The 14,411-nt window shown below is 42.4% G+C and overlaps 1 protein-coding gene across 35 annotated transcripts in view; it reads left to right on the top strand.

Moving 5' to 3' along the window:
• The window catches only part of PDZD2 (PDZ domain containing 2), a 346,617-nt gene that overhangs the window by 250,567 nt on the left and 81,639 nt on the right, over nucleotides 1–14,411 (top strand). For 13 of the 35 annotated variants that reach the window (XM_023625798.2, XM_070246357.1, XM_023625799.2 and 10 more), the window contains 2 exons: nucleotides 4,534–5,035; nucleotides 14,140–14,282. In XM_023625798.2, the coding sequence (XP_023481566.2) occupies nucleotides 4,534–5,035; nucleotides 14,140–14,282 (645 nt within the window). Of the gene's footprint in view, nucleotides 1–1,747; nucleotides 2,006–4,533; nucleotides 5,036–14,139; nucleotides 14,283–14,411 lie in introns of those variants that run through there. The other 22 variants (XM_070246361.1, XM_070246360.1, XM_070246380.1 and 19 more) reach the window with 4 other exon arrangements.

Here is a 14,411-nt window from a genome sequence, read left to right as displayed (position 1 = left end):
TATCCCATCTCTTCTTTCCCAAATGTTGACTTTGAAGTTTACAGATTCTAATGGTGGGTAAGAATCTGAACAGAGGGGCTGGCCCCATGGCCGAGTGGTTAAGTTCGCAGGCCCCACTGCAGGCGGCCCAGTGTTTCGTTGGTTCGAATCCTGGGCGTGGACATGGCACAGCTCATCAAACCACACTGAGGCAGCATCCCACATGCCACAACTAGAAGGACCCACAGCAAAGAATTTACAACTATGCACCAGGGGGCTTTGGGGAGAAAAAGGAAAAAGTAAAATCTTAAGAAAAAAAAAAAGAATCTGAACAGAAAGAGGGATTTGGAAGTATGAATTAGCGAGGAAGGTGCTGGAAAAGCTAGGTAAGTCATTTCAGTACAGGTGGATAGGGAATGTGAGGGCATTAGATTTAAGGCAATTCAAAGAATTGTAAGAAAATCCCAGCCCGCCCAAAGTCTCTTTCTTGCCAACTTGCTACATTGTCCATAATCCATTCATTACACTTTGTCTTTGAGATGATCTTAGAAAATTCAGTGTCCAGGAAGGAATAAAATACCCTGTCATCCAGTTCCCTGAAGATGTCAGGGTCTTATTTATTGCTAGGAAGCCAGGAAAAGACTGGGAGGTGGTGGCAAACTGGAGATAAACTCCTCTGGCTTTGTAATTTTGCTGAGTGTGGACCTGCCGAAGGAACAAAACACTGTCAGTCATGGAAACTTCCAAGGTTCTTGGAGCTTCGGTGAGAGTCGAGATGGGAAAGATATTCAGGATCTTGTGCTCTGAATCAAGGGCTCAGCCTTTTTTTGGTACCAAAAGGAAGGTCTCCGCATACAACCCGTCAAGTTGCTCAGAGTTGTAGTACAAAAGGTAGAGCCCCAAAAGCCATTTTAAAGGAATTGCCCCTCCAGGTGACGTCTTTTTCAGATTGTTGGTAAATGTCCAAGAGGCCTAGAACAACTTGAACACAAAAGGCGTGTTTCTGTTTTTCCAGGGTGATGTTTTGTTCTTGGCACTGCATCAGGTTCTTTTGGGATGGCCTGCTCCTTTAATCCCCAGAACTCTTCCCAGGAAACTGCGTTCACAATTGTTCGAATGTGAAAGCAACTTCTAGATGATCCATTTTAACAGCCTCACTTTGCAGATGAGGAAACGAAAGCACAGGGATGATGACAGTTTAAGAAGCAGAGCTGCACAGTGGACGTAGCATGGGTTTGGGAAGCAGACAGACCTGGGTCTACCAGTTGCCAGTTATGTGAACTTGGGCAAGATAATTAATATTTCTGAGCCTCAGTTTCTTCTTCTGTAAAGAGAGTTCTTAGGGATTACCTGCTCAAAAAATGAACTTAAAACTTGGTCAGTATTATTATATTTGCTGTTGTTTTTTAAAATTGAAACATAATTCACATACCATAACATTCACCATTTTATTTATTTTATTTTATTTTATTTTATTTTTGTGAGGAAGATTTGGCCCTGTGCTAACATCTGTTCCCAATCTTCCTCTTTAATTTTTTTTTTTGCTTGAGGAAGATTGTCGCTTAGCTAACATCTGTGGCAATCTTCCTCTATTTTTTTTTTTTGTATGTGGGATGCCACCACAGCATGGCTTGATGAACGGTGCATAGGTCCGTGCCTGGGATTCTCACCTACGAACCCCAGGCCACTGAAGTGGAGCACGTGAACTTAACCACTATGCCACCGGGCTGGTCCCTAAAGATGTTTTGTTTTGTTTTGTTTTTTTTAGTGAGGAAGATTGGCCCTGAGCTAACATGTGTTGTCAATTTTCCTCTTTTTGCTTGAGGAAGATTGTCGCTGAGCTAATATCTGTGCCAGTCTTCCTCTACTTAGTATGTGGGATGCCACCACAGCATGGCTTGATGAGCGGTGTATACTTCCGCACTCAGTATCAAACCCGAGAACACTGGACCACTCAAGTGGAGCAGGTGAACCTAACCACTACGCTACCAGGCTGGCCCAACATTCACCTTTTTAAAGCATACAGGTCAGTGGTATATTCACTATGTTGTGCAACCATCATCACTAATTCCAGAACATTCCATTGCCCCCTAAAAAAATCTGTATCTTTTAGCAATTAGTCCCAGTCCTCCCTACCCCTCCCCCTAGCTCCTGGCAACCACTAATCCACTTTCCATCTCTATGGACTTGCCTATTCTGGATATGTCCAATAGATGGAATCATATATGGCCTTAGGTGGTCTAGCATCTTTCACTCAGCATAATGTTTTCAGGCTTCACCCAAGTTGTAGCATATACTTCATTCCTTTTTATTGCTGAATAATATTCCATTATGTGGATATACCACATTTTGTCTATACATTCATCAGTTGATGGATTATGAGTAGCATTGTTTTACATACTTAAGCCAAAGCCAGAAGTTTGGGTGTCTAACACTCAACATGGACCTGTTTTTACTACCCACGCTGGTTTTTGTAACATGTGAGCATATGCATTGTATTAATGGTTTGCTCAAAGAAGCCCTTACAACCTGACTAACTACTCTTAGGATTTTATGCCTTTACAAGAATTTTTCCAGTGTGGGGGGAAAAACCCAAAAACACGATTCAAGGAAATAAAATCTAAATATTGTAGAAAAATTGTGCTGAGAACCAGGTTTAATTTTCATTTTCTAGAGACCAGTGGGCTGATCTTTACCCCTCTTCACCCTGCTGTATTTCATAGAACAACCTGAGGTTTGTACAATATCTTTTATCTACCTGGCTTTTCTGTGTAAGTTCGTCCCATGATTTATAGCCCAGGAGCAAAGACAGTTTTTGTTAGCTTTGGTGATGTTTGAGGACCCTTCTCTCTTACTCACTTTACTCCATGGCAAATTCGGAATCATTCTCTTCTTCAGTTAGAGTCACTGTCATTGCAATAACCTGACCATTAGGTAAGAGGAATATATGCCTTTGGCCCATAACTTAGTACATTTCAGACAAAGCTGGTCTCCTCTCCTTACAACCTGGCCTCTTTCCCACGTAAAGACTGCCCCAGCTCTCAGGTCCAATAGTCAGGCCTAGAGGGAGAGCAGCTAGCATGGTATACTGGAAAAGTTGTTTGTTTTTCACTTATTGAGATGTAGGCAAGAAAGCCCCAAGCCTTCTCTTTGTGGGTGCATGAAGATCAGAAGCAGATCTGACTTGTTAAGGATTTGGTTGTTGACATTCTTTGCTTGGGAACCAGTGATGTGTGGAATGTGGCAAGGTTCCAGTGGTGAAGGCATTTCCCTGGGTTCATCTGGGGTTTGTGCTTCCTTATCTTGGGTGACACCAGTGGAGGGTCCAGCCCAGGCTGATTTCCTGACTTTGAGCAAGTATTCTCTTTGCTAAAGCTTTAGTGATCTGATCCTGAACACCGCTAATTACTCATCATATTTGATGTTCTATTTTCTTGTATTCTTTGAGATCTAGAGTCATTATTGTGTGTCAAGCTTCACAGACATTATCTCATTTATATTATTTCCTGCTTCTAAGTGTTTGGCAGCCCTGAAATACGTGAAAAACGACTGCGCCTGGCCCTTGTGTTTTTCAAGCTTAAGCAACCTTCTTTCCTCCCACTACTCCTGGTTGACACAGTTTCCAGCAGCCTTCTTTGTGGCGGTCATCCTATGTCTGCGTGTTTTCCACTTTGTCGCTGTTCCTCTTAATGGGATTCCCAGACTGGAAGTGTCACTCCATGGGTGTCATGAACAACCCAAACTAGGATCATTACCAAGAGGGGAACGTGGTGGTCCTTTAACGCAGCGCACACCCCAGCACTTATTCACCAGCTGCATCTTCATACCAGCCGACATCTCTGCCCCGCCCCCCGGGATCTTTTCTCACTTTAACGGCTGTGAGGCAGAGGTTCCTGTGATCGTGAAGTTGAGTTTTTGATCCTAAGAGCAGAACTTTACATTTACATTTAAATTTTATCCGTTCTTTTTTCCCCTGGGGACTTGTAGTCTTATTACATCAGAACCACACGAATGGAGACTGACACAATTCTGATGCAAGAAATTGTTGAGGAAGTGGAGAATTTTTTTTTAATGATACATTAGGATTAGCTTTGTTAATAGACAACTCCTTCTCTGACTGCCTATCCTAAGGTGCTCTCCTTAGTAAGTTCTAAGCGTTTTGGTTTGTTAGGGGGTTATTTTTAGCATCAACAATTATGTAGATTAAAAGGATGAATTGAGTGTCAGCCTCTTTAGGAAGCTTCGTACCTCAATCTGTTGGTCAGGATTTTAATCACGTGGGTCCTGTGTGGGCCATTGAATGTGTCAACCTGCTGCATTGTTCGAGAAGGGTGTTTTGAGGGTTTTTTTTTTGCTTGAGGAAGATTGTCGCTTAGCTAACATCTGTGGCAATCTTCCTCTATTTTTTTTTTTTGTATGTGGGATGCCACCACAGCATGGCTTGATGAACGGTGCATAGGTCCGTGCCTGGGATTCTCACCTACGAACCCCAGGCCACTGAAGTGGAGCACGTGAACTTAACCACTTTAACAGGCACCTGTCTCTTTGTTGCAGTTACCTGGCTGAGCAGTGCTGGAATGGCGGCTTTATCTACCTGATCATGCTTCGTCGCTTTAAGCACAAAGTCCATTCTCCTTATAATGGCAACAGTAGCAACAGCTCTGAACCAGGAGAAACACCTACCTTGGAGCTGGGTGACCAAACTGTGAAAAAGGGCAAAAGAGCAAGGAAGTTTGGGGTCATTTCCAGACCTTCTACACACAAGGCCACCGAAGAATCCAAGAGTAGCACTGGCTGTGAGTTGGACAATGACCCTATCTCTGGCCTGGACAATGGCCCGGATCCCGAACTTGGAAATGGTCATGCCTTTGAGCTAGAAAATGGTCCAGATTCTCTCAAGGAGGTGGCTGGACCCCATGTAGACCAGTCAGAAGTGGACACAGGGACAGAGCATAGGATTCCAAAGACAGATGCTCCGCTGCCCACGAGCAATGACAAACGCCGCTTCTCAAAATCTGGGAAGACGGACTTCCAATCAAGTGACTGCCTGGCACGGGTAAGGTTTGGTGTGATTGTAGAACCTGAATTTTGAAAAGAAACATTGTTTGACATTGCTTTTAAGGTTGAGAAAATATATCTAAGATGATCTTGTGTTTAGAAGCCAACAAATTTATTAAGATAAACGATCAGAGGACATAACAATAACAAAAAAATCCAAGTCATTTTATCCCACTTAAATAAAGAGCCAGTCAAGTGATCATAAGTGGAAAATTCAAGCCTTCTGTGGTATAATTTGAGTCATATGAGTCCCAGATAAAGTACTTGAAGTGTACCGTTATTTATCACTGCTGTCACCAGTGGAATTGCTACTGCAAGGCCAAGAATTCCTGGTGGCAGTCGATAGCATAAACATCCCAGCCTCAGTATTACACAGGAAGGATGTCCAACACGCAGGGAAGCATCTGCCTTTGTTTTTAATGCTTCAAAACCAGTGACATTTTCATGGGATCTTATTATTACATTGCTGAATTCCAGTGAAGTTTGGAAACTTCACAGAAATCTCTGATACTATGGTATCCAGCTGTGATGGTCAGGGCTGATCTCACCTAAAGGCAAAGCAGATGTGGTATATCCTGAATGGTAATGGATGCGCTTTTAGCCTCAAATTATCTCTGTCATTAGAACCAACACTCTCTCTTTGAGTTACATTTCTTTAGGGTAAGCGTATTCGTTCCAAGAATCCTCTTAGCAGATATTCCTCTGGGTTCCCAATGAAGCAGTAACTTCCTAGGTGGCTCCTGATTGGTTTCTTCTCTGACTCAAGAGATGCCCTTTAGGGATGAAAGAGAAAGGTAGAAAGTGGGCGCAGAGAAAATATCAGGTTCAGCTTTGCATCCTGGGAAGTGGTGCCCTGGGAGTGAATGTAATTTCTGGTAAGGCTATTTCATGTATTTTTCTGCAATTGTAGTGAATCGTATAATGGATTGAGAAGAAACAAAATAACCCTCTTTTAAGGGGCCATGTTCCTTCATTTGAGGAGCCAAGTAATCTTCATAAAGCCTTACACAGAGGAGGCATGTTTGTAGATGGAAGATGTGAATGAATCAGAAGAAAAAATTAATGTCTCTTATCAAAGATTTTCTACCAAATTTATGCCCCCCCAAAAAAGGATTAGGGGCAATAAAAAAGATTATAATGTACCCTCCTCCAAATGAAAGGCAATAAAAACATTATAATGTGTTCCTTATCAATGAATACTATATCTTGATATGATTTTCCCCCTAATGATTAGCTTGTGAATGCAGAAAGCCTATGGTGAAAAAAGTTAGGAATTGTTGGTTCCCTTAATCATTTTGAAGGTTTAAGGTACCAAAGGAGGTTGATTCTCACATAGTTCAAAGGGCAGGCATTAATGGGGCCTACACTGTGGAAATAATTTGGAATGATTTTAAAAGAAAAACAGCACACCAAACTTTTAAGAGACTACCATCCTCTGCCCATCCTAATTAAAGACAATAAGATAAAATTGAATTTCTGAATCAGACTATCTGACGAGAACACATACAGAGTTCCTTTGCTTGGTTTTTGTACTCAAGGTCAAATGTCCGCGAAGATATACTAAATGAAAGAGTGAAAAAAAACCAACTTCAGTCTTTTGCCTTTGGGGCATTTTTTTTTTTTTTTAAGTTATATGCCTATAGAAAGGAGAAACTTGCCATCTGGAATTTGCATTCTTCGCAATTGTCCATAACCTAGAGACTGATTATTGACCCTGGGTTATACTTTTTGTCTTGGAAAGTCAGACTGGGCCACACACTTTCTCAAGCGTGAATATTCTAGCACCATTTTCAACCCCAGCAGTGTCATCATTAGATGCTTTACCCAGGATCGATAGAGTGGGCGAGAAGTAGGTCTTCACAGCTTTCGCCACATCCTAGTGGCACCTAAATTGGAACCAGTAAACCTTCACGGAAGGTTCTTGGGCTGAGTGGGTTTTTTTCACTCCAGGATGAGCCAAAGGTCATGCTAAAATGGAATTTCCAGAAAAACAAAAATTAGCTAGTTACCTCTTAAGCCTTTGGGGTAAAAAATTCCATTCTATTTGAATAATGGGAGATTAAACATGTCAGCATTGTTCCGTTTCTGCTTTATTAAGGATTTAATGTATCTACCAAGACTTAATAAATTACAGAAAAGCCTTATAATGATCATTCAGACCATTTTCATTTGTCAGGTGCTTCTTTTTTCATAGACCGTTATTTGTTAGATGAAAATAAATCCTCAGTCTGTTTTTATATTCTGCTCTCCCTTAATGGAGCTATAGGAAACAGATTTCCTTTAACAAATGTCTTCTTTTTAAGAAAGATTTGTTTCTATAAAGTGGTAACATAGCAATACCTATGCAACCAGATTAATTTTTAAAAATTGCAAAAGTTGGATCTATTGTCTAAAACATAAGACTCTCCTCGGAAATAGATAAGCAGTTCTAGAAACGAGTTCAGAATTCCTTTTTCCCTGTCTAATAAAGATCATGACTCATCCAAGGTGGCAGTTCTTGCAAGCCTGTTTATATATGATGTGTATTTTTGTCATGCTGCGTGGTAAAAATGAATACAACCAAACTTAGTTACACAACAAAGAAAAACAAATCCTACCATTTGCTAGCCAGGTGAATTTATTTACAGCTGGTGCGTGTCTCTGGGTCCATTGTGGTCTTACCCCAGTACTTGTAATTCACCCTGTATGGTACCAGACCTCTTCCCTAGGCCTTTAGCAGAGACCCCAGGAAGGCTGCCCCATGTCTGAATCTGCAGGAAAGGATGGGGAACTGAGAAAGAGATTCACACTCAAGACATCTCCTGGGTGGTCCCTGATAGTTGCAACAAGTAGGGCAGCATGAAGATGATGCTTTTCTAGGAGGCCCCCGTGGTCACTGGGTGAACTTATATCCTCCTCTGTGATAATGTCTCATAAATCCATGTCTGTGCCTTCACCTCTCTCCTGAGTCCCTGGGCTTTCGACCAACTGCCTGCATGATGTCTCTATCTTAAATATTTCACATCATGCCTAAAATTCAGTGTATCACATTCCCACACCACCAGGCATGCCCCAGTGTTCCAAGTCTCATCACCCACAAAGATGTCCAAGCCAGAAACCTGAGATTCAACTGGTGACCACTCATCTTGGTTTGTCCAGAACTTTCTCCAGTTTTGCACTGACAATCCCATGTCCTGGAAAACCACTTCATCCTAGCAAATTGGGAGGGTTGGCATCCTGGAGTAAGCTGAAGTGCTGCCCTCTCTCTTATACCATGTCCAGTCAATCACCAAGTCCCGTCAACTCCTGCTCCCTTGAGGATCTCCCTGCTCACGCCACTTCTCTTTCCCCAGATCCCACAACTTGAGGTCAGGACCAAGCTGCTTTCATTTCTCATCTCATAGTGGTCTCCTACCTGTGTCACTGCCCCCACGCTTATCCCATCATCCCTGTCCCTACTGGCTAAATTCGCCTACTGCAACCAGAGGGCCCTTTCTAAAGAGCAAACCTTATCTCACACACACACACACACACACACACACGCACACACACCCTTTTGGTGGGTCCATTTTGCCTTTGGGATAACTTCTGAACACCTTGGCCTGGCGTAGTGTGTGAGCCTTCATGATCTCTCTGCTTACCTTTCTGCCTCCATCTCTCACTGCTTTCTTCCTCCCTGATTTGGGCTGACTTAGCTACAGTTTTTCAAAAGGCCATGCTCACTCTTGCCTCTAAGCCTTTGCAGAGTGCTCTTCCTGTCCTAGCTCAGTGCCCCGCTCCTGTAGGTGCTCTGTAGATATTTACTAATGGAGGCACCCAAGAGCACCAGGCCTGAGATGGGACAGCATGTTCCAGCCTTAGTTCTTCCATCCCCAGCTCTGTGGGCTTTGGGCTGCTGTGTCCTTTCTCTGAACTTCCATTTTCTCACCTATAAACTGAGCATTTTGGTCTGATGACTTAGGGACTTCCACTCTGACATTATGATCATGCATTTCTTCATTTCTTACTGATCATTCTAAATAGGAAGGAATAAGCAAACAGTCTCAGAATAAGTTTGCAGCTAGAGCCAGAGCATTTATTGTAGTGCAATTCTACTTGGATGATGTGTCTTCTCACATTTGGAGCAAAGATGCTGTTGTAAAATTTTATTTTTGGTTCCAACAGAAGATGAGGTCATTTAAATGCTGCCGAGACAGCTCCCTTTAATGTACCACTTCTGTTTTGATAAATAAATCCCTTTGTTTGCCTCTGTGAAGAGATGCACGTGTGAGCTCACATGGTAACTGGCGGTCTGTAGGAAGGGGTAGCACTCCAACGTTAATACAGAAATCCATAGCGTCCAATTTTGTGTGGTTTGGCTTTGTCTCAACAGGCTGACAAAGTCTCATTGCCCTTTAAGCCAGTGTAAAAGGAAGCAAGGGCCCAAGCCATCTGTCTAGACAGGATTTGTTTCAGAACTCAATCATCTCTACAACTGGATCGGTGTTCAAACACTGAACATTGGCAAACACACAGGTCTCCCATCTGTGTGAACTTCTTAACATCAGTCTCAATAAATTGTGAAGAACCGTAAGATTGATGGATAAACATTCTTTGTTTGTTAGTTCACTGACATTTATGCAATATTGTTATGTACTAGGCACTGTTCTAGTAGCAAGAGAACCCACTGGTAAATAAGAGATAAGGTTCCTGCCCCATGGCATTTATCACATATAGGAGGCCACAAGCAATAAATGGACGAATAAATGAATCAGAATGTTAGATGGTGACTACAAGTACTATAAATGAAATAAAACAGAGTGAAGTGAAAGATGGCGACAGTGACATGGGTGGGGGGGCTAATTGGTATTGGGTGTCAGGGAAGACCTCATCAAAGAAGTGACATTGAGCTGAAGTCAGGATGGGGCAGCCCTGCAGAATCTGGGGGCAGAAGGTTTCCAGGGAAGAGCCAGCAAATGCAGCTGCCCTAAGGCAGGAATGATAGAGTGTTCCGGGAGCAGGGAGACTGAAGCACAGTGAGTGATGGGGTGGGGAGCCCTGGGAGGTGATGAGGGAGATGCGGGCAGGGCAAGATCGCAAAGGTTCGTATATGCCGTTGCAAAGAGTTGCACCATCTTCTAAGTCTGGTGTGGAGCTGTGGGTAGTTTGAAGCTGAGTGCATCATAACGTATGTTTTTGAAACTTCACCCTAGAAGTGTAATGGAGAATAATGCATTGTAGGAGGTGAAGAATAAAAAGAGAGATCTGATTGGAGGCTATTGTGGTAACACAAGCTAAAGATGCTGGTGGCTTTGACAAGGGTGGTGACAGGGAAGAGGAGCAGAAGTAGATGCATGTGGGATCTATTGTGCAAGTAGAGCCTACAAATCTTGCTCATGGTTTGGATGTAGGAAATAGAAGGAGGAATCAAAGATAACTCATTGGCTTTCAGGTTGTATGTCCTGTTTAGCTTGAGTTGTCGATAGTGCCGTTCCTACTGAGATGGGAAAGAAGGAGAGTCTTGTTTTGACCATACCAAGGTGTGTATTAGATACCCAAGTGGAATTATAAGGAGGCAATTGGAAATATACTTGATATTTTTATCTTTGATTGGCCTGTTGGTTTTTGGCCAGTGCCAGGTTTAGCCTCATAAACTGCAGGCACTGGTCTTATTTTGAACTCAAGACTTCTATCAGCTATAATAGGCAGCCAGACGTAATACTGACCATTGTGCAACCAAGACTGATAACATCTGCCTCTTCCTGTTTGTGCCTTCCTTTATGTTCCTCTGAACTCCTTCATTAGATGTTCGAGAAATTCCAGGGCAAGGAAACTAGCATTGATTTCTTTGAACTCTCCCCTCATAGTTTCTGCTTGTGTAATTATGAGAAAAATTTATCCATGTTATTGAAGGAAAGTGAAAAAGAAGATTTGTTTCTTGACTAGGATGGTTGGCGGCTATATTACAGATTGGTCATTTCTGCCCTCTGAAACCATTTTTAGTGGATATGTGTTTTGCCCTGCTTTTAACTAGTTGTGTGTGTATGGGCAGGGGTAGAAGTGTGGAGCAGGTGTGTGGGTGTTCTTGATGAAAGTTATTTTTAATGCTTTTTGTCAAATATATGTTTACCATTATTCACTCCCCATGATCGTAGTTTTGCATGTTTCTTTTCTCAAGTGCTATTTCTAAAAGTATTTAAAAATTAGAAAGGACTGTGTCTAGTATTGTCACACTGTCTGTGAAACATACTTCACATGTTCTGTTTAACAAAAGGAGGATAGGATGGGAGAAAATGATGGTGTAACTAGTAATGGGGATGCATAGGTTTTTACTAATTTGGGCTAATACCAAATGGGTTTTCTTGTTTTTCACTTGCAACATCTTTTTATTAATAAATAATGAACTCAAATTACTGGTTGTGTTAGTGCGGATAGATAGCTTCCTTGTTCAACAATTAAAATCTTCTCAGTTACTTGATTTTTAGATGACAACCTCACTATTTACATCTCAGTGGAGTAATAAAGCCTTTTAAAATATATTACTTATTGAAATATAATCCACATACCATAAAATTCACCATTTTAAAGTTGCTTTTAGTATATTCAGAGTTCTGCAACCATCACCACTATGTAATTCCAGAACATTTTCATTATGGGTTGTCTTATTTCTGGACTCTAATAATGGTCCCTGTTGCTCTTGGGAAAGAGTTCCACAACTTTTCGGTCCTGGGAGAGGGAGGAACACTTTCACACATCTTCAAGACCCCAGGAGCTATAACTTACCTTCTAAGGAAAAAACAAGTCAAGCCACCATTCTGCTCTAGTTTCTCAACTGCCCATTGAGGTCCAGGGAGGCAGCCACAAGGCTGACCCGTGTGCTCGTCTGGGATGCTCAGCAAGCCAGGACAACAGCTAATCAGCACATCCCTGAATTTGTTTCCTTTGGGACCATCCACTAGGCCATAGGGTCTCATGTACTGGAAGTGTTGAAAGTTGCCATCTTGGCAGTTGCACTGATTCTCAAGGGTGGCTTCTTGGAAGTAGCAGGGCTATGAGAGACTCTGAAGGCCAGGGAGGCTGTTTCTGAATGAGGAAGAGAGAAAGGTATTCCAGAGGTCAGAGGCAAGACACCAAAAACCGTGGAGTCCAAAGTGAGACGATTGGATGATATAGGGATCGTTGACAAGTTCATGAACTACTGTGGTAAGCCAGTGACTTCTGAAGTTACATTTGGCCAGACAGGCTTCATTTGTCTGTGGTCAGCGGATGAAGGAGACAGTTGGCACCCCTGCATAGTGCTGGAATAATGGAGCCCCACCAAGCAGTGCTGTACTAGAAAAAGTGTAGGATCCAACAGGTCTCTGTCTGGTAATAATTTCCCCAGACATTCCTATTGCTGCACACCAGTGACCATTCAACATCTGTTTTTTTTACTGTTGCATAAAGTTTCATTTTAGTTTCTGACAGTGTGTATTTCAGATTCTCTAAATGCTTCACATTCTTTCTCTTTTGCAAGCAGCTTGAAAGGGCAATTTGCCTTTTTCTAGGGGGATGATGGCTTTGTCCGTATTGGGCCTTAATGGCTCCATTGGACCTTGGTGATGGATGAAGAGAGCAGATGGCTTTTGTTTTCTATGTTGAGGAATGCATTGTGACCCATACCCATCCACCTAGAGCTGAAAAGAACTACAGGGGTGAGCCTAAGTAAGACCCCAAAATAAATCACTTGGGAAGGTTTTGCTTTCATTTCCCTGAACAGCTAACTATCTGAGGGAACTCAAACATTTCACTGTGGGCATGTTTGTGTCCTTGGAGTGAAACAGGGAGTCAAGCGGAGACTGAACCAAAGCAGAAAAGCTAACAGTGGTCCAGAGGACTTAGAGACACTTATTAGTTTTTTTAAAAGATAGATTTTTAGGGGCTGGCCCTGTGGCCGAGCGGTTAAGTTCGCGCGCTCCGCTGCAGGCGGCCCAGTGTTTCGTTGGTTCGAATCCTGGGCGCGGACATGACACTGCTCATCAAACCACGCTGAGGCAGCGTCCCACATGCCACAACTAGAAGGACCCACAACGAAGAATATACAACTATGTACCGGGGGGCTTTGGGGAGAAAAAGGAAAAATAAAATCTTTAAAAAAAAAAAAAAAGACAGGTGACTTCTGTTTGCACTTGTCATTAAGTCACTTTAAAAAAAAAAAAGATTTTTATACAGGTTGAAGCTTTTTTTTGAATGTATTTAAAGAGTGTACAGACTAATGTCTATGAAAGTCAGTGACAAATTCATCAATTGATTTCCTGTTTTGGTTTCTCCTACCAGAGATCTCATTTATGTTTTGAGGAAGTTTAATATTCAGTGTGATGTTTTCACATATATATGCATATTTTATGCATGTATAAGTAATAGATGATACCTATCAACATTTATTGTGTATCTGCTAGGTGTCAGGAACACTGGTATCTGTTTCCATAAATACCTCATTTAGTCGTCACAGCAAACCTGGAAGTATTAATGATTATCTCCTCTTTAGAGGCAAAGAAACTGAGGGTTTTAGGCGTTAGGTGACCTTCGTAAGTACTAAGAGGCAGAGCTGGGTTCAAACTAGTTGAATTTCCTGGTGCTGAGACCCAGCTTTGTCTTCCTTTCATCTTCCTTTATCACTTAGTAGCTGTGCATAAATAAAAGGAACTCAAACAACCAGTGTTTACACGCACGTTGCTATCTAGGTTTCAGGCAGAAGCATCTTCACTTAACAGGATCCTGGTTAGGGAATTTGATCATCACTCTTGCTGTGCTGTCCGGTATCATAGCCACTAGCCACTGGTGGCTATTTAATTTAATTAAAATTAAATGAAATTAAAAAGTCAGTGTCTCAGTTGCCTCTAGCTACATTTCAAGCTCTCAACCTGAGTGGCTTCATTTTGGATCGTACAAATATAGAACAATTCTGTCATCATAGAAAGTTCTATTGGACAGCACTGCCAGCTAGAGACTTTGGTCCACCCAGAGAATTTTTTCTTCTGTGATGATATGTGATACCTGTTGACAAGTAATGAGTGTTTGGCCTGACCTGACAGCTCCACTCTCCTGTGTCAATGCCGTGTGTCTGTCCATATACTTCACAGTGTGCTCACTTTTTCTTCCAAGGAGGAAGTTGGCCGGATATGGAAGATGGAGCTGCTTAAAGAATCGGATGGGCTGGGAATTCAGGTTAGTGGAGGCCGAGGATCAAAGCGCTCACCTCACGCTATCGTTGTCACTCAAGTGAAGGAAGGAGGTGCCGCTCACAGGTGATTAGATAACCCTCCCCCTTTCTCTGCCACCTTATCCTCTCCCTGCCCTTCCCTTCCCCCAGGTGCTAGGACTCTTCCATTGGTCCAAGCCCTGGTAATTACAGTTCACAAGGATGATGCTGGAGC

This window comes from Equus caballus, chromosome 21 (genome assembly GCF_041296265.1).
Source record: "Equus caballus isolate H_3958 breed thoroughbred chromosome 21, TB-T2T, whole genome shotgun sequence".
Classification (NCBI taxonomy): Eukaryota; Metazoa; Chordata; class Mammalia; order Perissodactyla; family Equidae; genus Equus; species Equus caballus.
Note: the sequence above shows the minus strand (reverse complement) of the source record. Positions and strands in the feature narration are given on the sequence as shown.